We start from the raw sequence: 22,216 nt of genomic DNA, 5'->3' as shown, positions 1-22,216 counted from the left end.
GTAGGTTAAGGAAACACGTGTCACCATGTGATTGGCTGAAATTTTTTTTTATAAAAAAAACTTACAAAAATTAAAAAATAAATAAATAAAACTTTAAAAAAAATAAAAATAAAAACTGTCAGCCTCCACCCACGAACCACCTTCCCCACCACCACCACCACCACGGCGGCCATAATCGTCTTCCCCACCTAAGCGCCGACGACCAGAAGCCTTCTCCCACGCCAATAGTTTCCCTTCTCGCCGCCCCTTTCCCCAAAACCACCATCTCCACCACGAATCCCTAAAACCCTCGAAATCTCACCCACGACCACCATCTCCGCCACCCACCACGCTCCCTCCCGGAATCTCCATACTTTCCGGCGCCAAGACGCATAATCACCCTCTACACAGCCAGCTCTGCCTCGACCAACACCAGCCCACAAACACACATCAACCACAATCCGTGGAATCGCGGGTTAGGTTCAATTGATTTTGCTGCAATTCGCTGGTTACTACCTCGATTTGGTGGTGACGACGGGCAGTGCTACAGCGATAGTTTGATGTTGTTGTTGGTTCGTGGGTAATTGCATATGGCTGCTGGTGTTTTCGTAATGCGGTGGTGGGTGCGCAATTTGCTACGTAGGTGACGGTGGTTACAGGTGATAGTGGTGACGGTGGTTACAGGTGATGCCATGATGGTGGGGGGTTTTGAATTATGACTTTTTTTTTAAGTTTTTTTTTATATTTTTTTTAACATTTCAGCAAATCACGTGGTAACACATGTCAACATTTACCTCTTTAACAGGTTACCAGTTACTTGGGCCTGTTTTAAGCGAATACACTCCAAAATTGGGATTATTAATAATAATACAAAGTTGGGATTATTTAAAGCGAATACGTGAAAGTTGGGATTATTTTTAACAAATTTTCCAATAAGATGTTATGGTCTAAATTTTCTAAATTCTAGCCTGATATTGTCTGAATTCTTCTGATCTAATTTGGTCTTATTCGATTTAACTTTGACCTAAATATGATCATGAATGGTTCGTCTAGAATTTTGCTTGGGTTTAGACATCAATATTGAGCCCGGCTTGGCCTAAATTTTGGACCGACTAGATTGAAAAAGCTGGCTATTTTGGCCCGGAATAGCATGTTTGGGCACAACTTTTTTGGTCTGAGCTCGGCCCAACCCTACCACGATTACCTCTACTTGACCTTAATTGTTCATCATTGTATAAGAAAAATTGGGTCTAAAATAATTTATTGTAGATCGGGTCCATACAAGACCTGCTGAAGTAAGTATCTCATTAGATTTGTCTTAACGTGTTGTAGACACGGAAATTTTATAAGTGTCATACATTAAATTAAATAAATTAATTTGGGATAAATCATGTTAATGATCCATTTTAATTATTTTGGCCTCACCCAAATAAATAATTCGAATTAATCAAATACAATTCGGGTTATAAAATAAGTCAAATGGACCAGGTTAAAAGACTTCTAAGTCATTAAATGGGCCAGGCCCAAACCTATTAAGTCCACTTCAGGGGTTCTCATCTCCTATAAATACATCATTCCTCCATCAGTTGAGGGGATCCAGAAATCATTATTCCAAGAGCTCATAAAACTCAAAAGGAATTCTCTCTGAAGTGAGTCAATAAGTACATCAAATTCGTGCCGACTTGTTCAGATACACTCAAACACATTTGAACGGGATTAAGCTTCATAAGCCCTCGTTCAGGTGTATTCAAACATAACCCTTCGAGTACAGGTTGACATCATCAAACGTCACCCTGCATTCAAACTCAAGTCGACGTCATCAAACGTCAACCTACAGGTGTCACCACGTGTCATTGTCAAGCTGCGGAACAGAATCAGAGGACTTAGTTTATTTTATTATAAACTGTTATACAGAGATTGTACCCAAAAATTCACATATTAATATAAATTCATTTGTTACTTTATTTCCCGTCTTTATTTATTTAGACTCGAAATTTGTGTAAACAAATTTTGGCACGCTCGGTGGGACTATCTCTGCCTCTCATCTCTGTTTCCGTACGTTCAAAAAAAAATCTTGAAATGGCCTCAAAGAACACTGTCGCCGAATGGACCTCTGCTACAACTCAACAAAGGGCTGCTGAGTTGGCTGAAATGCTCAACAGCCAAACTGATGAAGGCATCGTCACTAGAGGGATGAAGCAAGCTGTTGTTGACTCTGCCGCAAGAAGCTTGCGTGCCGCGTCAGTCCCTACCAAAGCACGAAAAAGTCGCGCTCGTCGTGCTGCTTCTGTGAGGTCTGTCACGTCCTCCACTCACGAACCACATGAGAGTCTTGTGTTTGGTTCGTTCGGGCATGTAACCTACACAAACTCATCCTTTGATCACTCTGATGAAGGACATGACAATGAGTTTAGTGTGAGCTCACCTAAGCCTACTTTTGTTGCTGTTATGGTGACGAATACTAAGACGGTCGAACAACAACTGGCTGAAATGAGCAGTATCCTTGAAAAGCTGAAGAAGGATGGGGAGGAAAAAGATGCTCAAATCAAACAGCAAAATGAGCAGATTGCTGCTTTGACAAAAAAGCTTGAAAAACGATCGATGGAGACTGAAAGCGATGACAGTTCGGATAGTAGTATTAAATCAAAGGAATTAAAGCCAAATGGATCAAACAATTTAATCACTGCCGAACAAGTTCAAGCTATGATAGCCAATGCTGTCAAGAGCCAACTTGGAGGGGGAGGTTCGTACAATAGCCGACGTTATGTGAAGCCTTACACTAGGAGAATAGATGAGCTGAAAATGCCGTTCGGATACCAACCTCCAAAATTTCAACTCTTTGATGGAAAGGGTAATCCAAAACAACATGTTGCACACTTCATAGAGACGTGCAGCAATGGTGGTACCAGGGGTGACTTGCTTGTTAAGCAATTCGTTCGTTCTCTTAAGGGAACCGCTTTTGACTGGTACACCAACTTAGAGGCTGAGTCCATTGACAGTTGGGATCAAATGGAAATGGAATTTTTGGGGCGATTCTTCAGCACTGAGCGTGTTGTTAGCATGACTGAGCTAACTCAAACTACACAATGGGATGAAGAGCCAGTCATTGATTACATCAACCGCTGGCGCGCTCTAAGTTTGGAATGTAAAGATCGGCTGACTGAAACCTCTGCCATAGAGATGTGCATCAACAGGATGAGTTGGGAACTACATTACATTCTAAAGGGGATCAAACCAGGATCTTTTCAAGAGTTGGCGACGAGAGCTCATGACATGGAACTCTCAATTGCCTACAACAAGAAGAAGAAGGGGCTTTCTTTGGAAGCCAAGAAAGAAAAGAAGGAGTATTACAAAAATGACAAGTCCTCCAAAAGTTCAACTAAGGAGACGTTGTCTGTGACTACTTCTTCTGCACCCGTCAAAATTTCGGGTAAGAAGAAAGAAGAAAGTAAGGGTTTATCTTCGAGATTTGTCAAGAAAGATAAACCCACTTTGAAAGTGCTTCAAGCTAAGAAGTACCCTTTCCCAGACTCTGACTTGTCTGGCATGCTAGACAAATTGCTTGAAAACAAAATCATTGAGTTGCCTAAGTCAAAGCGACCTGAGCAAATGAATAAGACATCCGATCCCAATTATTGTCCGTATCATAGGTTGAGTAGTCATCCTATTGAAAAGTGTATAACACTTAAGGAGAAAATTATGCAATTGGCAAAGGATGGAACAATTGAGCTAGATGTCGACGAGCCAGTGACATCAAATCATGCCTCAGTAGCTACTGAACCATCATTTCAGGCTCAAACTTTGCGATTTGGGAGTTTGGAGCCAGTAATTATACTTGTGGAGAGTCAACCCATTCGACATGAAGTCTCGTCCCAGGTTGAACACCAAACACATGTTAACGCCCAAGATGAAGATGATGACGAAGGGTGGACATTGGTGACAAGGAGAAGGCCAAGAAAACATGTGCATGCTCCAAAACCACAACCTTCGTATCGTAGAAAAAAGCAGCAAAAGAAGAGAAAGCCCAAGAATTCAAAGGGTAAAAAGAAAGAAAAAGGGGTCAGTAAGCAAAAGGTCATCCCCATAGATTTGCTTGAGCAAGAGCCGTTGTCTCCCATAACTTTGGAGGAATATTTCCCGGAAGACTACTTTACTGTGGTTACGGCGAATATGGTTTCCTTTGTGGAAAGTGAGGAGGAACAAGTTGATAATGAAACATCAACAAAATCAGCTATACAACAATCTGAGGTGGTAGTAAACCCAAAAAAATCTACTGTCTTGGATGCTCTTCCTTCACGCATGGGATGGAGGCAAATTTTTCATTTGCCTAAAGAGATGTGTCGACAGTTATCGCTTGCACTTCAACACCCAGAGTTGTATGCCGATAAGGTGAAAAATGCTGGAGAACCTGCGGAGGACGCCACAAAATGTGTGTCATGCAACGCAGCCTTAGCTTTCACAGATGATGACTTGTTGATGGGGTCAAAACCCCATAATAGACCTTTGTTTGTGTCAGGGTACATCCGCGAACAAAAAGTGAGTTGCATTTTAGTTGATGGTGGATCCGCTGTCAACATCATGCCAAAATCCACTATGACAGAGTTAGGAATCAAGATGGATGAATTATCTAACAGTCGCATAGTGATCCAAGGATTTAACCTTGACAGTCAGCGTGCAATAGGCATAATACGCCTAGAACTCACAATGGGAGAGTTAACTTCATCGACTCTCTTTCATGTGATTGACACCAAGACATCATACAAAATGTTGCTAGGACGCCCTTGGTTGCATGAGAATGGTGTTGTTGCATCAACCCTCCATCAATGTCTCAAGTACTATCGTGGGGGAGAAAAGAAGATAAATGGGGATGTTAAACCCTTTAGCAAAGCAGATTCTTACTTAGCTGACGCCAAGTTTTTTGAGGAAGAGGAGGCGTCAAGTGAGATACTACCTTCGCAAGTCCTTTCAACGGGAAAAAGAGAAGTTAAAGAGAGCATTGCTTTAGCTACAAATGCCGAAAAGACATCTCATGTTGAAGAGAAGCCTCAACAAAAGGTAGAAGTGGAGGAAAAGAGTGACTCTCAACTTGTCATAAAAGAAAAGCCAAAGTTGACAACTCCTATTTTGCGATACATCCCAAAATCACGTCGCAAGGAGGGAGAATCACCCTTTGAGTGTCGCGAGGTTAACCTCGATGCTAAGGTAGCAAAGCCCATTGATGACACTACTCTACAAAGTTTGAAGAGTAAAACAACTATACCATTGGGTAAAGGCACACAAAACCAAATTTCTAAGTTGCCAACAGAGTCATCCAAGGCAAAAGAGCTTAATAAAGCAAAGTTCGGCCAAAATGCATACCAGCTATTGGCAAAGTCGGGATATGACTTTGAAAACCCAACACCTATGGGTAAAGTCATTGACATTAAACCCAACGGACTCAATGATACTCAGAAGAAATTGCTTGACTATGGCTCTAGTTATCAAGAATCCAAGGCAGGTCTAGGGTTTCAGCGCCCCAAGCCAATCAAAATTGGTGTATGGCGTAAAGTAGACACCTCTTCTTCACAGTACATTACTGCTGAGGAACTCAAGGAAGATGAGGGTGAGAATGATGTTCCCTCTCCCAGAACTTCTGTATTTGATCGACTTCAACCATCTACCACGAGGAATCATATCTCAGTGTTTGATAGGCTTGGAGAATGTGACCGTAGGGTGGAAGAAACTTCAAGCTCTCAACCCTTAAGGCGAAAAATATCTGTCTTTAACCGCGTAGGCATGACAAATGCCTCTAGCAAAGAACAAAGACAGTCGGCTTTTAGTCGCATAAAGAAAAGGGAAGACAATGTCATGAAGAATGACAAGCCAAAAAGTGTTGTTCCCTCTCGTATGAAGAGAACGCAAGACATAGACATCACTGAGCAACAACCTTTAAAGGCAAGAGTTCGCACTGTGGTTTTCACCAACCAAAATGAGTCGTCAAACCATGTTATAGAGGAACACAAGGAGATTGTTTCCACGAACCATGTAACGGCTGAAGAGGTGTCAAATCTCGATGAGGAGATAGAAGCTGATGAAGCTCCCAAGACACTTGAAGACGGGGGGCAAGCAACAATAGATGAGTTAAAAGAGTTAAACCTTGGTACTCTTGAAGACCCACGCCCTGTATACATCAGTGCTCTTCTCACCCAAGCGGAAAAACAAGAGTACTTCAAATTACTCTCTGAGTATAAGGATGTCTTCGCATGGAGTTACAAAGAAATGCCAGGTCTCAACCCAAAAGTCGTCGTCCATCGATTGACAATAAAAAAGGGTGTGAGTCCAAAGAAGCAATCACAAAGGCGATTCAGGCCAGAGCTGATCCCAGAAATTGAATCTGAGGTGAACAAACTCATTGATGCAGGCTTCATTCGTGAAGTCAAATACCCTACATGGATAGCAAATATTGTCCCTGTGAGGAAGAAAAATGGACAATTGCGAGTTTGTGTGGATTTTCGCGATTTGAATGAAGCATGTCCCAAGGATGACTTCCCACTTCCAGTCACGGAAATCATGATCGACGCCACTACTGGACATGAGGCATTGTCATTCATGGATTGTACAGCCGGATACAATCAAATTCACATGGCGCCTGAAGATCAAGAAGCCACGACATTTCGCACCCCAAAAGGGATATTTTGCTACAAAGTTATGCCATTCGGTTTGAAAAATGCTGGAGCTACGTATCAACGTGCAATGCAAAAGATCTTCGAAGACATGATACACAAAATTGTGGAGTGTTATGTGTACGATTTAGTGGTTAAGTCTAAAAAGAGGGAGGATCACCTAGGTGACCTTCGCAAAATCTTTGAAAGACTACGCAAATGTCAATTGAAAATGAATCCTCTCAAATGTGCATTCGGTGTTACCTCAGGAAAATTTTTAGGTTTCATCGTAAAACATAGGGGAATTGAAATTGACCAAACCAAAATCAAGGCAATTCAAGAAATGCCTGTACCACGAAATCTCAAGGAACTTCGCGGTCTCCAAGGGCGCCATATATTTGGAGATTCATCTCCAATCTTGCAGGCAGATGTCAACCATTTAGCCATCTCATGAAGAAGGATGCTCCATTCAAATGGGATGAGTCATGTCAAAAAGCGTTTGACAATATAAAGAAGTATTTGTCCTCTCCGCCGGTTTTGGGGGCACCAGTTAAAGGAAAACCTCTAATCCTTTACATTGCTGCTCAAGAAAGATCACTGGGGGGCAATGTGTGCTCAAGAAATTGAAGAACGTAAGGAGACAGCTCTTTATTACTTGAGTCGAACATTGGTGGGTGCCGAGCTGAATTATTCACCAATTGAAAAAATTTGTCTTGCGTTAATTTTTGTCGTCCAGAAGTTAAAGCATTACATGCAAGCTCATACCGTCCATGTCGTCTCAAAAGCCGACCCAATCAAGTACATCCTCTCAAGACCAATGTTGTCAGGAAGACTAGCTAAATGGGTTGTACTCATCAAACAGTACGATATAGTTTTCGTACCACAAAAGTCTGTCAAAGGACAAGCCATCGCTGACTTCTTTGCCGACCACCCGGTGCCACCTGAATGGGAGATTTCCGTTGACTTGCCTGGAGAAGACGTATTTAACATTGAAATACTCCCACCATGGGAAATATATTTTGATGGGGCTGCTCGTCACGACGGCGCAGGAGCAGGGGTAGTCTTTGTATCGCCAGAAAAGCACGTCTTACCTTACTCATTTGTGTTAACTCAGTTGTGCTCAAACAATATGGCTGAGTACAAAGCCCTCATTTTGGGCCTTCAAATGGCGGTTGAAATGGGAATTCAAGATCTTGATGTTTATGGAGATTCGCAACTCGTTATAAGTCAACTTTTAGGCGAATATGAAGTCAAGAAAGAGGATTTAATTCCTTATCACAAACACGCATCAAGATTGCTTGACAAATTTGACATCGTCAAGCTAAGCCATGTTCCAAGGAGTGCCAATAAGATGGCTGACGCGCTTGCTGGCCTTGCAGCCACTTTGGCACTGGGGGCAGAGGAAACCATGTATGTGCCCGTTTGCAATCGATGGGTAGTTGCTCCTGAAGAATATGAAATTGAAGATGAAGAGGTCGAGGAAGTTGACATGATCACTGTCTGCCAAATTGACAAAGAAGACTGGCGTCAACCAATCATCAATTATTTGGATCACCAAAAGCTGCCTAATGATCCACGACATCGAATAGAAATCTGCCGCCGAGCCCCTCGTTTTATTCTCTTCAAAGGGACTCTTTATAGACGATCTTTTGACAAGCTATGGTCGAGATGTCTAGAAGATGAGGAGGCAGCCAAAACAATAGAGGAATTTCATTCAGGGATTTGTGGAGCTCATCAATCTGGTCCTAAGCTTCATGATCGTATCAAAAGGGCGGGGTACTACTGGCCTTCAATGGTTCAAGATTGCATGGAGTTTGTTAAAAAATGTGAAGCATGTCAGTTTCATGCAAACTTCATTCACCAACCTCCAGAACCACTACATCCAACTGTGACATCATGGCCATTCGAAGGATGGGGTCTTGACGTTGTCGGTCCGATCACACCAAAGTCATCTGGTGGTCACGCTTACATCCTGGCTGCCACAGATTACTTCTCTAAGTGGGCTGAATCTATTCCCCTTCGTGAGGTGAAAAAAAAAAATGTTGTCGATTTCATTCGCACCCATATCATTTACAGGTATGGAATACCTCAAAGAATCGTTACTGACAACGGAAAGCCATTCGTCAACAACTTGATGGATAGCCTTTGCCAAAAGTTCAAGTTCACGCAACATAAGTCATCCATGTACAATGCTCCTACAAATGGTCTAGCTGAAGCATTTAACAAAACGCTTTGTAATTTGCTAAGCAAGGTCGTTGCAAAGTCTAAGCGTGACTTGCATGAAAAGACAGGGGAAGCACTTTGGGCATATAGGACGACATAAAAGAATGCAACACAATCGACCCCATACGCGTTGGTGTATGGTGTTGAGGCTGTCCTACCCTTAGAAGTTCAAATTCCATCACTAAGAATTGCCATTCAAGAGGGTTTAACTAGTGATGAAAATGACAAGCTTCGATTGGCTGAACTTGAAGCGCTTGATGAAAAAAGATTGCAAGCTCAACAAAAATTGCAATGCTATCAAGCTCGCATGTCACGCGCATTCAACAAAAAGGTTCGACCTCGTTCTTTTCAAGTGGGAGATATGGTCCTAGCAGTGAGAAGGCCTATCATTACTTCGCGCAAAACTGGAAATAAGTTCACATCAAAATGGGATGGTCCTTATGTGGTATGAGGAGCATACAAAATTGTTGATGCCGACGGAGTGCACGTAGGTCCAATTAATGGCAAGTTTTTAAAGCGCTACTATTCATGAAGTGAAAGCCTTGTACACTCCTAAGTAAGAGAATAAACTGCTTACCAAAAAAAAAATGCATTGTTTGAACTACGTTGGCTTGATCTTGCACGATAACTAGTTTATTTAGCAAGTACGTAGGCAGCTTGAAAAAAAAATTATCAAGTGCAGTCACATCAAAAAAAAAAAAATCATCACCATTGTACTACTCCTGGCCCGCAAGAGCATAAACTGTGTACGGCTAAACAAAAAAAAATCTTTACTCATGGCCCACAAGAGTATAAACTGTGTACAGTGAAACTAAAAAAAAAAAAACTCCTGGCCCGCAAGAGTATAAACTGTGTACGGCAAAACAAAACAAAAAAATTTACTCCTGGCTCACAAGAGTATAAACTGTGAACAACAAAGCAAAGCAAGCAACAAAAAAAGAGGGTGTAGTGTTTGACATGGCACATGTATGATGAATATGTCATAAAGTCAATCTCTTATTGGAATCTTGAGTAGGCCAGTCTTAAGATGTCAAGTTCATAACGATTGACATACATGACTTGACATCTCCGATGGGTTCATAACAAAGAGTTCTGACCCATCGCGACATGGGCGACTCAAGTCTTCAAGTTATCAGACCTGTCTTAAAGACGCCAAGTTCATAACGACTGGCATACATGACTTGACGTCTCCGATGAGTTCATAACAAAGGGTCCTGACTCATCGCGACAAGGGCGACTTCAAGTCTTCAAGTTATCCGGCCAGTCTTAAGATGTCAAGTTTATAACGACTGGCATACATGACTTGACATTCCCGATGGGTTCATAACAAAGGGTCCTGACCCATCGCGATATGGGCGGCAACGTATGGCTACCTTGTGAATCTGTCATATGCACACAATGCTACAAAGACACATGCAAATATATATATATATATATATATATATATATATATATATATATATATATATATATATATATATATATATATATATATATATATATATATTAAAAAAAAAATGGAAAATTTGTTAGAAACAACCTTTTAAAGTGTTCACTTTATTTAAAACAACCTTTTAAATATTTTTTTACAAATTCAGACCACATTATAATTTTTTTTTATCAAAGACAACCTAATGCTAATTTTCGGCGTTGACTCTATTTTTCCGATGTTGACAACGAGTGTATGAGACATGTGACCTCATATATTGCTAATTACACCCCTTTCCCTCCAATTCACTCGTACTAAATCCCCTCCTCTCTCAAAGTAATTTGTCACTTTGAAGGGTTTTAATAGGAGTTAATTGGAGGGGAAAGGGGTATAATTAGAAATATATGAAGTCCCGTGCCTCACACACTCGTGGTCAACATCGGAAAAATAGAGTCAACGCCGAAAACTAGCATTAGGTTGTCTTTGGTAAAAAAAATTTATAATGTGGTCTGAAGTTGCAAAAAAAAATTTAAAAGGTTGTTTTTAATAAAATAGACACTTTAAAAGGTTGTTTTTGACAAATTTTCCAAAAAAAAAAAAAAAAGCGTGTCACAATAAAGTAGCATAGAGTTGCACCTATTCGACTATTCTCATATAGTATGGGTATTGGCCGACAATTGCTACACTAGAATAATCGGATCAAATTGCAATAAGTCATCTACCAGTTAGCGTTCGATGCTGCGAAGAAGCAATATTAACTCCAAGTGGATGGAGAGCAAAATTGTTGAGTTAATTGAAAATTTGAAATAGAAAAGGTGAAAGTTTGGTGTCAATTACTTATTGTTGTTGATAATTAACTTGCTGCAGCAATACCCTAAATTGTCACACCTCTTTGCCACAAACAGCTAAAAAATCAAAATTGGGATGTCAAACAATTCAAGGAGTAATTATAATTGAATACCGCAAATTGAGTATCAATTACTCGTACCTTTTGTTGTTCGTTGCTACACCATATCAAAACTCCTTGCCGCAGCGACAAACAAGATTGGGAATTTGACAAATAGTCGAAATTGAATCAAATTAAAGGCTGCAAATTTAACGAGTAATCGATTAGTCCTTGAATTCATTATTCTTGTGCGAATAAAAAAAAAAAGGGAGTTGTTCAGACCACTTATTGTTTGGACGTAAAGGACTATGTAGTCTCTTGGAGATTTCGGTTGCGGACAAAATCCAAAGTCACCCAAACTCTTATAGTTTGGTGCTGCACATCAATCAAGAAAAGAACAAGATTGATTAATTCATCAAATTTGTGGCAAAGCAAGTCAGATCATCAAGGAAGTTAGGCAATACAAAGTCAATATGCAATTGCAAATATAGAAGGCCTAATTAATCACCATGTGAACGACATTGTCCAGGTAAAAAAATCAAGGAATTGAGATTCCTTGCTCTAGATGTCGAATGATTAAATAGGCGTGGAAGAGAATTGCCTAGATTTGACTGCGGAAGTTGGTTAAACGTGGTCGACGACGGTGATGAGTTGATCAAAATTTGGTTGCTCAGCAAAGAGGTGCTGTTCGACAGCTAAATAAATTGTTAGCTACCTTAATTTATAAGTTAGGGTGGACAATGATCTTTTAGGAGATCAAAACCTAATACGACTAGGACTCTTATCTTGGGGCTCAAGAGTTCCCATAAACCAAACCTAGTACTTAAAAAAATAATAATAATAATAATGACTCACAAGTCAAGCAAAATAGTCGAGACCCTGTCCACCAAACACTTCAAATCGTGTATGTGACACAGTCTCGAGGGGGCAATTTGTAGACACGGAAATTTTATAAGTGTCATACATTAAATTAAATAAATTAATTTGGGATAAATCATGTTAATGATCCATTTTAATTATTTTGGCCTCACCCAAATAAATAATTCGAATTAATCAAATACAATTCGGGTTATAAAATAAGTCAAATGGACCAGGTTAAAAGACTTCTAAGTCATTAAATGGGTCAGGCCCAAACCTATTAAGTCCACTTCAAGGGTTCTCATCTCCTATAAATACATCATTCCTCCATCAGTTGAGGGGATCCAGAAATCATTATTCCAAGAGCTCATAAAACTCAAAAGGAATTCTCTCTGAAGTGAGTCAATAAGTACATCAAATTCGTGCCGACTTGTTCAGATACACTCAAACACATTTGAACGGGATTAAGCTTCATAAGCCCTCGTTCAGGTGTATTCAAACATAACCCTTCGAGTACAGGTTGACATCATCAAACGTCACCCTGCATTCAAACTCAAGTCGACGTCATCAAACGTCAACCTACAGGTGTCACCACGTGTCATTGTCAAGCTGCGGAACAGAATCAGAGGACTTAGTTTATTTTATTATAAAATGTTATACAGAGATTGTACCCAAAAATTCACATATTAATATAAATTCATTTGTTACTTTATTTCCCGTCTTTATTTATTTAGACTCGAAATTTGTGTAAACACGTGTATTTTTCAAATATATAATTTTCATAAGACAGGCTCAATCCCTAAAATACTATTCTAAATCTTGAATTCCTTTTTGAATAAATACGTTAAATATTGTGCACATAAGTAGACATAAACACACAATCCTTGATGCGCGAGAGAGATAGAAGAGTAGGGGTGTTCATTATTCGGATTAAAACCAAAATCCAATTCAATCAAAACTGAATTATAAATTCAAAATGGATCTGAACTTTAAATCGTATTGGATCGGATTGAATTTTTTTTTAAATCCGTATTTTCGGATCGAATTGGATTGACCTTGCATGTTCGGATCCAAAACACCGAAATAACCGAAATATGAAACCATTATTTTATAAATAAGTATTGTGAATATTAATCATGTTAAACTATTTTTATACTTATATTAATATTAATCATCAAAAACTATGTTTTCAACACCTGTATTAATTGTGTACAACTATACTTTCAAGGAATGAATTTTTATCATTGCATTTTTTATTTTATAATCATACTAGGCCCAAAAAAAATTGCAACATATTTTATTTCGGATTTTCGGATCGGATCCAAATAACCAAATTTTAATTCTAATTGGATCAGATTGGATTTGGTTAGGAATTCGGATCGGATTGGATTTGATAATTGAAAACCGAAATTTATTTTGGATTTGAGGTAAATATAAACTGAAAACCTAATGGACACCCCTAAGCGCGATTGTAATTAAAAATTATTTTTTTAAAAAAAAATAAACTTTTAGAGACACTAGTCGTTGGAGCACGCGCGATGCGCGTGCTCCCCCGACGGTAAGATAAGTAAAATTCGCGATTGTGGTCAGTGGTTGTGATATTTGTGATTGTGTTCGGGTTTTGTAATAATAAGGATATATGAATTTGTTAGTACTGACAAGCAATAGTGAATTAGTGATAAAGTTTCCATGGGAAATTACCTATGGAAAAACCAGTGTTATAAGTGAAATTATCTAGAATTCGTTACAATTTAAAGATTTTAAAAAGAATTATATTATTGTTTTAGATATTATTTTAGAACGCAATATGGTTTCTATTGAGTACCTAAATAATTGCTGAATAATTTGTTTTGAAATGATTGTGATTATAAGAAGTAGTTTAAGGAAATGCAATACTAAAGGTTGAAGTTATTTAAAATAGATTAAATGTAAAATATATGAAAGAATTGTGTATTTGTTTGTTATAGTTTTTAAAGTAGAAAATTTTCAATTGGTGGTTCAGTTGAAAATTATAGTAGTTAGAGTTTGTAATTGACGTGGAATGTATTAAATGAATGAGAAATATCATATATGTATGTATTGAAGTTTATTTGCGGGTTATTTATCTATAAATTTATTTTATATACGATATTTAGATAATACAGTTGGAGGGAATATCTTAACACTTATTTTATTTAAGGTTTAAGTCGTTGAAGCATGCACTACGAGCGTACCCCCAATCCCCTCCAACGATAAGAAATACAATCATTTACAGAGTTTCAAGACCATGGGATCAAGATTAGTAGAGGAGTGTCCCAAAGAATGAATCTTTCTCATCACCTTTCAGAGCTGCCTCGACCAGATTCTTTCTTGAATGAATCTTTCTCATCACCTTTCAGAGCTGCCTCGACCAGATTCTTTCTTTTTCATTCTGCTCGCAAAATAATTTAACACGCTATCTCAAAGTTAAATGTTACATTTTACATTAAAAAATTTAAAATTAAAAAAAAGATCATAACCTTCCATTTTATCTTTCTAAATAGTGTGTCACCTGATGAGAAGGCTGAAAAAAGGGTTTGGGGCATTAGATACAACAGAGATAATAACATGAAAAAAAAAGGAGAAACCTTTCATCAGCTGTTAGCCCTGTTAGCCTGTCGCCGACTTCCATGGGCGTGGCACAAGGGGCTAGAGTTTTTGCATGTAGGCTGATACCACCACCTCTGAGGGACAATGTGGTACCCCTTACTAAGCTAGCTCTGGATATTAGATTTGAATCAAAGAATACAATAATCACAGTGATGTCATCGTGGAAATGCTGACGTACCCCACGGTCTATCTTTTTCAAATCAGAGTATCTCATCACTCTTTTTTTAGCTGCTTCTTGCAATGCAGTTTTTACCAATCTTTTAGCACTTCCCTACATTAACAAGATATAAATGTCTTACATTCCCCACTTTAAGATATAGTAGCAAATACTCCAACAAAATAAGTGCCCACATAACCACATTATGAGCTGTATAAAACTATAAATACAAATATAAAAGCTCCAATAACATAATCATAGTAGCAAACATAACACATTCAGACTTTTAATGAGTGGGATCAGTTTAAGTATACAATCGTTTAACCTTCATGTTTTCAAAGCAAATCCTTTGATAAAAATGAAAAGGAGCATTCCTTAGAATAGGTTCTCAAAAGATGACACATCAAATTAAATTATCCACCAAATACAAACTACTTGATAAAAAGAAATGATAACCATGTTTCTTTTCTCCTCCTCCTCTTCCCATTCCCCTCCCCTGACCCATGCAACACAACCCAACCAGAGTTCCACAGCCCTCTCAGCCACCATACAGTACACCACCTCCATTTCTTGCTAGTGAGCAGCACAGGTTTCCGAATCAAATTGTGCTGGCCTGCTGGGGTTTGGTCGGTAATAAGTCAGAGTTGGGGTAAAGCTGGTAAGATGAAAATTCCTAAAGGAAGTTAGGGGTAATCTAAATTTGGCGGTGGTTGTGAAAGTGGTCGCGGAAAGTAAAATAATGCCATTTTTGAAAAAAAAAAAAAAAAAAAAAAGGTGTCTGCGTGTGTGTGTTGGGGGGGGGAATCGAGGGTTGAGATGGGGATTGGTCTAATATCCCTATAATTTAGTAATCATGATGACATGATTACTAAATTATTAGTTTCCTGCATCTATAAGAAGTAAGAAGTGTAGACAGAATATACAAGCAATACAAGAAATCACCATATCAGGTGAGATTGCAATACAAAGTTTCATAAATCAAGCACAAACATCTAGAAACATCCCATCCCACCCTGAAAAAAAGTGCCAGCGTAGATAGGAAAGCACAAATAGTGAATACCATAAAATCTACCAGAACACACCTAATTCATTGTTGCTGGCCGAATTATGCGCTGAATAATGCAAAGTGAACCATTCTTTCCATATACAAAACAACAAACCTGCACAAAAAATATTACTATAATAAGTAGCAAATAATAAGACCATTTGAGTGCTCTATCCAAAGTGAAAATATTTTGCAATCCTCAAAAAAAAAAATAACAAAACATAATACCATCTGATCAGCAAGCATAAGAACAGTCTTCAGTGAATACTTCCTACTACAGAAATTGAATAAATCTTCTAAGCTGGGCCCAAGTAGATCTATGACTAATACATTATAGTCTCCTTCAACACCAAACCATCTTACATTAGGAATTCCAGCTGCCAACATCAGACAATATCAAAGTAAGACTAATATCAAAATGTGGGAAAGAATATTACTATATTCAGCTTTAGAATCAATTAAGTGTCGAGAATGGAAGATAAGCTCATTACTTCCTTTTTGCAGAATTTTATACAATTTGGACTTGTAAAGCAGTTGAGGATGCTTTGTTTTCACGTTTTCCTGAAAAGCATTGAATGATGTCAGAAAACCACAAAATTGGAAGGCACAGTAGCAGAGGTTTCATTTATCAGGTAGAAGGCAATCACATCAGTATCATCAAATAATAGCTAAATCAAATGCAACCCCAGAAATGAAATAGCTTAACCTGTTTCATGATTTCATCACATAGACCAACAAATAGACTTAAGCAACTGCAACATGTTATTTTCCTCACTCGTCTAAGACAATAAAACAACAAAATTGACCGTGAACTTTGAGACAATATGATTCAATCACAGCACCAGATTGCAAAATAATTTCACGAATCTGCAAGCTAACAAAATCACAGCTCTTTGACGTATGGGTTTAAGTAGTTAATAATCCATATTCAATTACCTAAACTGAATGAAATGTTTGGTAGCTCCAATTTTTCAAAAGTGAATTTATCCTTAAAGCTCCAACAGTTGCTAAATAAGAGCAATTGGGATGGGACTGGAACAACTGTTAACAGTGTATCACCTTCTAATGAAGCTATATAACTACCAAGGCCAAACCAAGCACAGAAAAGGCTAACAACATGATATGTGACACCTCTTTTGTATCAAGCTACTCATTGAATCGTAGGGTTACTGAGGATATGCAGAACAAAGGAAGTATAGCTCAATGGCTGTACATGAATGTAGATAGGCCTAAGGCGGCAAATTGTCAAGTATAGAAAAAATGCAAAGTCCCTAAATACCATTAAAAATAGAAGGTAAGAAAAAAAAAAAAGTTCAGAGGTCCTTGCAGCTTTGCTGACATATATAAACACTGAATATCACAGAAAAGATATCTAGAGCATTCAAGGTGCCCTCAATATCTAACAGCTTTAAATTATAGTATTAAAACTTACAGTCTCAGTAACACGTTGCTACCATTTTGAACAAGTTCGTAAAGATCAAAAACTGAAAAGCCATGCCTGCTCTCATCCTTAAAGAACAATTCCAGCTTCCTCAATTCTTTTAAAGCTCCCATAGTCCCATTGCTTCCAAAACACATATTAAAAATTCAGAAAAAATAAAAGCTATTATAAACATCTGCAAAAAATCATAACAGCAAGAAATTACTCACACGGTTCGATATACTTATGAGGAGAAGAAAGTTTAGAGATTCAAAGCTCTGTAAGCATTTGAACAGAGTACTTCAGAGCTTCTCTGAGATTGTCCAAATCCTAAAATTGAATTTACAACCCAAATTAAACAAAATTAGAAAGAATAATTGGAATGCAATAGAAACGCGATGAATTTTTTTTTTTTATAAAATTATCTCCATGTACAATTCTCAGAACAGAGGAGAAAAAGTAACACACAAAGAAGTATTAGCAGCGCCCAAAAAAAAAAACAAAAAAAATCCCCATTTCAAACATGCAATAGCAGAGATTTAGAGAAAATTACCTTGATAATTTGACAATTAATCCCGAATAAACCAAACAAATGCTAACATAAGATCAAGGAAGAATTCAATCATAGCAAGAAAGCAATAAAATCACAGAGAGTTAAGGATTAGAGTGTGCGAACCTTGAGAACAAGGTCAGGAATTTGTTGACGATGAAGGGTAGTGTTCATTCTGTTCAAGTTCCTTGATCCGTTTGAGATAGGCTAGCCGTAATCCATGGACGAATTGGTGGTGCGTTCTGCATCTATCGCTAGTTGTGTCGGCCTAGAATTCTACATCGCTTCAAATTAAAGAGAGGATACCCAGAAAAATTCAATTACAAACTTAAATAAAAACATCAATTTTTCTAAATACCACAAAAATGACCAGAGGAAGTAATCTAAGGAGAGAGAAAGCAGTCAAACACCACCGCCATAAATGAATGAAGGAGCAAGAAGCCAGAAAATGGGGAAAGTTGTGGTGATGGTAGAATTCTACATCGCTTCAAATTAAAGAGAGGATACATAGAAAAATTCAATTACAAACTTAAATTAAACCACAAAAAACTCAAATTTTCAAATACCCACAAAAATTCACATTACCCCATTTCACAATCAACAAAAGTAACTCAAAATGTTGGGTAATTAACCATCAAATGAACAACAATACTAATGAGAAATTTATTTTTAAGTTACCGAAAAGCAGTGATGGAGGGAAAATCGATGGTGGTATTTGAGCCGCCGCCCTTGGATTTCACGTTCATCTTGAGTTGCAGAAGTTTCTCTCTCTAGGTTTCTCTCTCTAGGTTTCTCTAGGATTCTCTCTCTAGGTTTACCTCAAATCAACCAAATTTGGGGAAAAATACTCAGAACTCAATAATCAAACTAAAACTTCAAATAAATAAGCAAAATTAACATGAAATCCTTTAAAATAAAGAGTAATTAACAGTATATAATGAGCAGATCCAAACCAGATAAATTTTGCTGCCATGAGAACCAAATCGGAGCAAATCAAGAGCTTGAACAAGCGAATCGAGAAAAGCAACGAGATTAATAACAACATCGTTATCTAACGGCAATTGACTCTCCTTCAATTCCTCAAACATTGGGGTCAAAAGCTTCAACCTACGAGCTAAATTACAGTACTGTTTCTTAACAGGAGGACGATAATCTGAAATTGAAGCAATTTCATTGATTCTATCAATTAAATTGTTGAGCAACTGAGCTTCGTTTTCATCCTCCATTGAAGTAGAAAAAGGAAGAAAAAATGGGGAACAAAAATGGCGAAAAAAAATCAGCGCAGACTTTAGAAGAAATAGAGGAGAGAGAAAATGGAAGAAGAGTTGGAAGAAGCAAGAAGGTCAGGAAGTCGGTGAAAAGCAAGGGCCAAGTAAGTCGGTGGAAATAAGGGGTATAATTGGCAATTCATTAATGTTGGGGACAAGGCTGTAATAACACCAAAAAATACTATTCATAAGGAATAGTAGCAACATTTGCACTTTTATAATGGTTATTATTATTACGGATTTGTTTCAATATGTATGGCAAAATTAGAGGGATTGAGGAAATAACGGGTTAGGAGATCTAATCAAAATCCTTAATTACAAGTAACATTTTTTCTACTAAGAAAGTCATTTTTTTTTAAGGAAATGTCAAGTTTTACTAAAAGCATTGTTTAACTTGAACTTTAAATCACCCAATTAGATTTGAAATTATCAAAGTAAAATGTGACTTGGCTAATCCATATAACTGAATTGAGTACTAATACCTTGATTTAAAAATATAATTCTTACGTTCTTTTTTTATTACACCATGAGAGATTTCACACTTGCCAATGCATTACTTTGTTTATTAAAATCCTTAATTATACTTTTATATTATAAAAATTTGATATTTAAAAAGTAAATTTCGAGACAAATCAAACTAAATCCCACATGACTATAATTTTCCTTATAGATAAATCACAAAAAATGGTCAAAGAAGATTATGTGAATAATGTAAAAGTCTTTATGGTGCAATAAAAGAAAAACGGAGGAAGTAGTTATTATTTGGATTTAATATTTTATAATAACTTTATTTTGACCATCATTTGTGAGTCTTTAATTTCGCCTTATGTGTAATAAAAAAATTTGTATATAATTATGTGAAATTCTATTAAATTTATTTTAATATTACGTATGTATTTTTTAAAAATTAACTTTTATTATTGCTATACATGCAATCAATACTATAAGTGCATTAAAGTTCAAAGTTTTACATTGACAAAATTAAAATGATATAGTAGTAAACTAGATTAACTCCGTGCGATACACGGATATAACACAAAGAATTTATGAGATTTTCTAAAACTACGTATTTTTCTAAGATATAATATAAACTCAAATATATTAAGCCTACCAAAAAAAAAAAAAAAGTTCAAAGTTGAAGGAATTGAAATTTGTCGGTATGAGGAATTAATTCAATAGTTAGACAAAAAGATTTAATCTCCATTAGTCGATTTTTAACCTAGTATTTCTATAATAAAAAATCAAAGTTTCCCAAATATAAAAAAATTGCTAATTTAAGATCCAAATTCATCAAATACCTGAAAAATCGCTTCAATTAAAATTCAAACTAATAACCCTAATACAGGTTTTTTTTTTAAAAAAAAAAAACATATATTGTTGGTTAAGGGAACAATAGACATTTTTTTTATCACCAAGTTTAAATATCACAATTCAATTTAAACACACCAACCATAAAATTCTTCATCAAAATTCAAAACCCTTTAAATTAAGTAATTAAATATCACAATTAAATTTTAAAAAAATGACATCATCAATGTATTTAGGCGGGAAATTTTTTCATGAGAAGGCAGCACGTGTACAATTGGGAGATAGTGATGATGTCAGCAGTTACTATTTTAGTATTAGTTATAGATTATAGATTCATACTCTATACCATGATTTTATAGAAGAAATATAAAATAATAAAACGCCTTAACCAAAACGCAAAACTACTCGTACGAGCTTCTCTTGAGCAAAATTAACCCCGAGCCTTAAGACTCCACATAACATCATCATCTTGGGTCTTAAGACAAAACTCTTTGTTTGATCCCATTTTTCTTGAGAAATCTTAGTTAAGTCTCAAGTCGAGTCTTGAAAATTCAATATTCAATTTAAAACTTGAGTGACTTGAGTGTGGACCCTACTATATATTTTTTTATTATTACTAAGAGTAAAAAATAAAAACAAATAAAATACAATAATATATGGCATGAGAAGTCTTAAGTGAGTTTAGGGCTAAAGTGCTAGGTATGAGTGAGTAATTGAGTATTAAAAGAGTCTTAGCTAATATAATGGAATCATTTTTAATGAGACCTATCAAAAAGTGATGTCATTTTAAGTCTTAAGATTTTAGGGCTAATCTTGCTGCTTCGAATGTGAAGCACTCATGGTGGTTCATTACAAGAAAACTGTATTTTCGTAGCGATTGTACATTCGCTACAGTATGCATATATGTTTGTGAAATAGTAGTGGAATCCATATCATTTTACAATCGACATAGTAAACCCATATGAAATCGATACGAAAAACATAATAATAATTATTCACCTTTTTCAGCACATTTATAAAATTACAGATAAGTGTATTGTTTACAATCGCCACTAAAACCCAAATATCGATACGAAAAGCCTTTTTTATACTAGATTTTAAATTTTTGTTATAAAATACTACGTAATCCATATTATTGGAAAAACATTTAATATTAGAGTTTGAGGTTGCATGTTCGAATCTTGTTAATATCATATGTAGGGATTTTTTTTATTTGAAAATGAGAGTAACATTTATAGCGATTATAATCGCTATAATAATCACCATGATTGAATTTAGTTTTTTGTATCGAATAATGAGGATTGGACAACCCCAGCAGAAGCGAAAAACACTGCTAACGGCTATCGTAACGGTGGATATTATATCGAATAACCTTTTTTTTTTTGTAGCAATTACAATCGATTTGAAATGTTAAAATAATTGCTACGAAAAGGTATTTTTCTTGTAGTGGTTGAACATGCATGTAGAGATGAAGTAATATGTTGGTTTTGATCCTTTTTAATGTTGTTGGATGATATTTCTAAGTTATTTTGTTCTTTAAATGCTTTTTTTAAAAGAAAAAAATCTCTCCTCTCATCCTCTCTTCTAGGGTTTTCTAATTTTTTTGTCGTTTAGGCCGGAAATTAGATTATTTTTGACCATCTTCCCTTAATTTTATTTAGTTTTGCATTTTAGGTTTCAACAACTTACGCGAGTAGTGTATATATTTGTTCGTCTCCTTGTGGTGGAGTGTCTCCCTTTAATGGAGTCGTTAGTTTTTTATAGTTTGATTGTTTGTTTTGTTTAGGATTCTTTTGTGTGTTAGGGTTTATCAAAAAAGTAATC

At 36.7% G+C, this 22,216-nt stretch overlaps 1 protein-coding gene and 1 long non-coding RNA gene across 9 annotated transcripts; one reads left to right on the top strand and one right to left on the bottom strand.

The window, feature by feature from the left end:
- Positions 1-7,227: 7,227 nt before the first annotated feature.
- LOC145566233 (uncharacterized) lies at positions 7,228-8,943 on the top strand. The gene has a single exon (XM_081625713.1). It carries the CDS (start codon positions 7,228-7,230, stop codon positions 8,941-8,943), a length of 1,716 nt encoding a protein of 571 aa, XP_081481839.1.
- Positions 8,944-14,113: 5,170 nt separating this feature from the next.
- LOC145567338 (uncharacterized) lies at positions 14,114-19,143 on the bottom strand. 8 transcript variants are annotated; one of them, XR_014095563.1, is made up of 9 exons: positions 18,495-19,142; positions 17,943-18,100; positions 17,497-17,596; positions 17,279-17,410; positions 16,338-16,407; positions 16,075-16,223; positions 15,884-15,961; positions 14,623-14,915; positions 14,114-14,426 (listed from the first exon to the last, which is right to left on the bottom strand). It is a non-coding gene; the product is annotated as an uncharacterized LOC145567338 (long non-coding RNA). The 8 variants fall into 8 exon arrangements; XR_014095559.1 differs by having other exon boundaries at positions 14,114-14,915; positions 18,495-18,634; positions 18,770-19,142; XR_014095561.1 differs by having other exon boundaries at positions 14,114-14,915; positions 18,495-18,624; positions 18,770-19,142.
- Positions 19,144-22,216: the final 3,073 nt, after the last annotated feature.

Source organism: Chenopodium album, chromosome 11 (genome assembly GCF_948465745.1).
Source record: "Chenopodium album chromosome 11, dcCheAlbu1.1, whole genome shotgun sequence".
Taxonomy (NCBI): Eukaryota; Viridiplantae; Streptophyta; class Magnoliopsida; order Caryophyllales; family Amaranthaceae; genus Chenopodium; species Chenopodium album.
This window is presented reverse-complemented; position numbering and strand designations above follow the sequence as displayed.

Bases quoted from the DNA above. Each gene is read 5' to 3' on its own strand.
- LOC145566233 (XM_081625713.1), top strand. From the start codon at position 7,228: ATGTGTGCTCAAGAAATTGAAGAACGTAAGGAGACAGCTCTTTATTAC.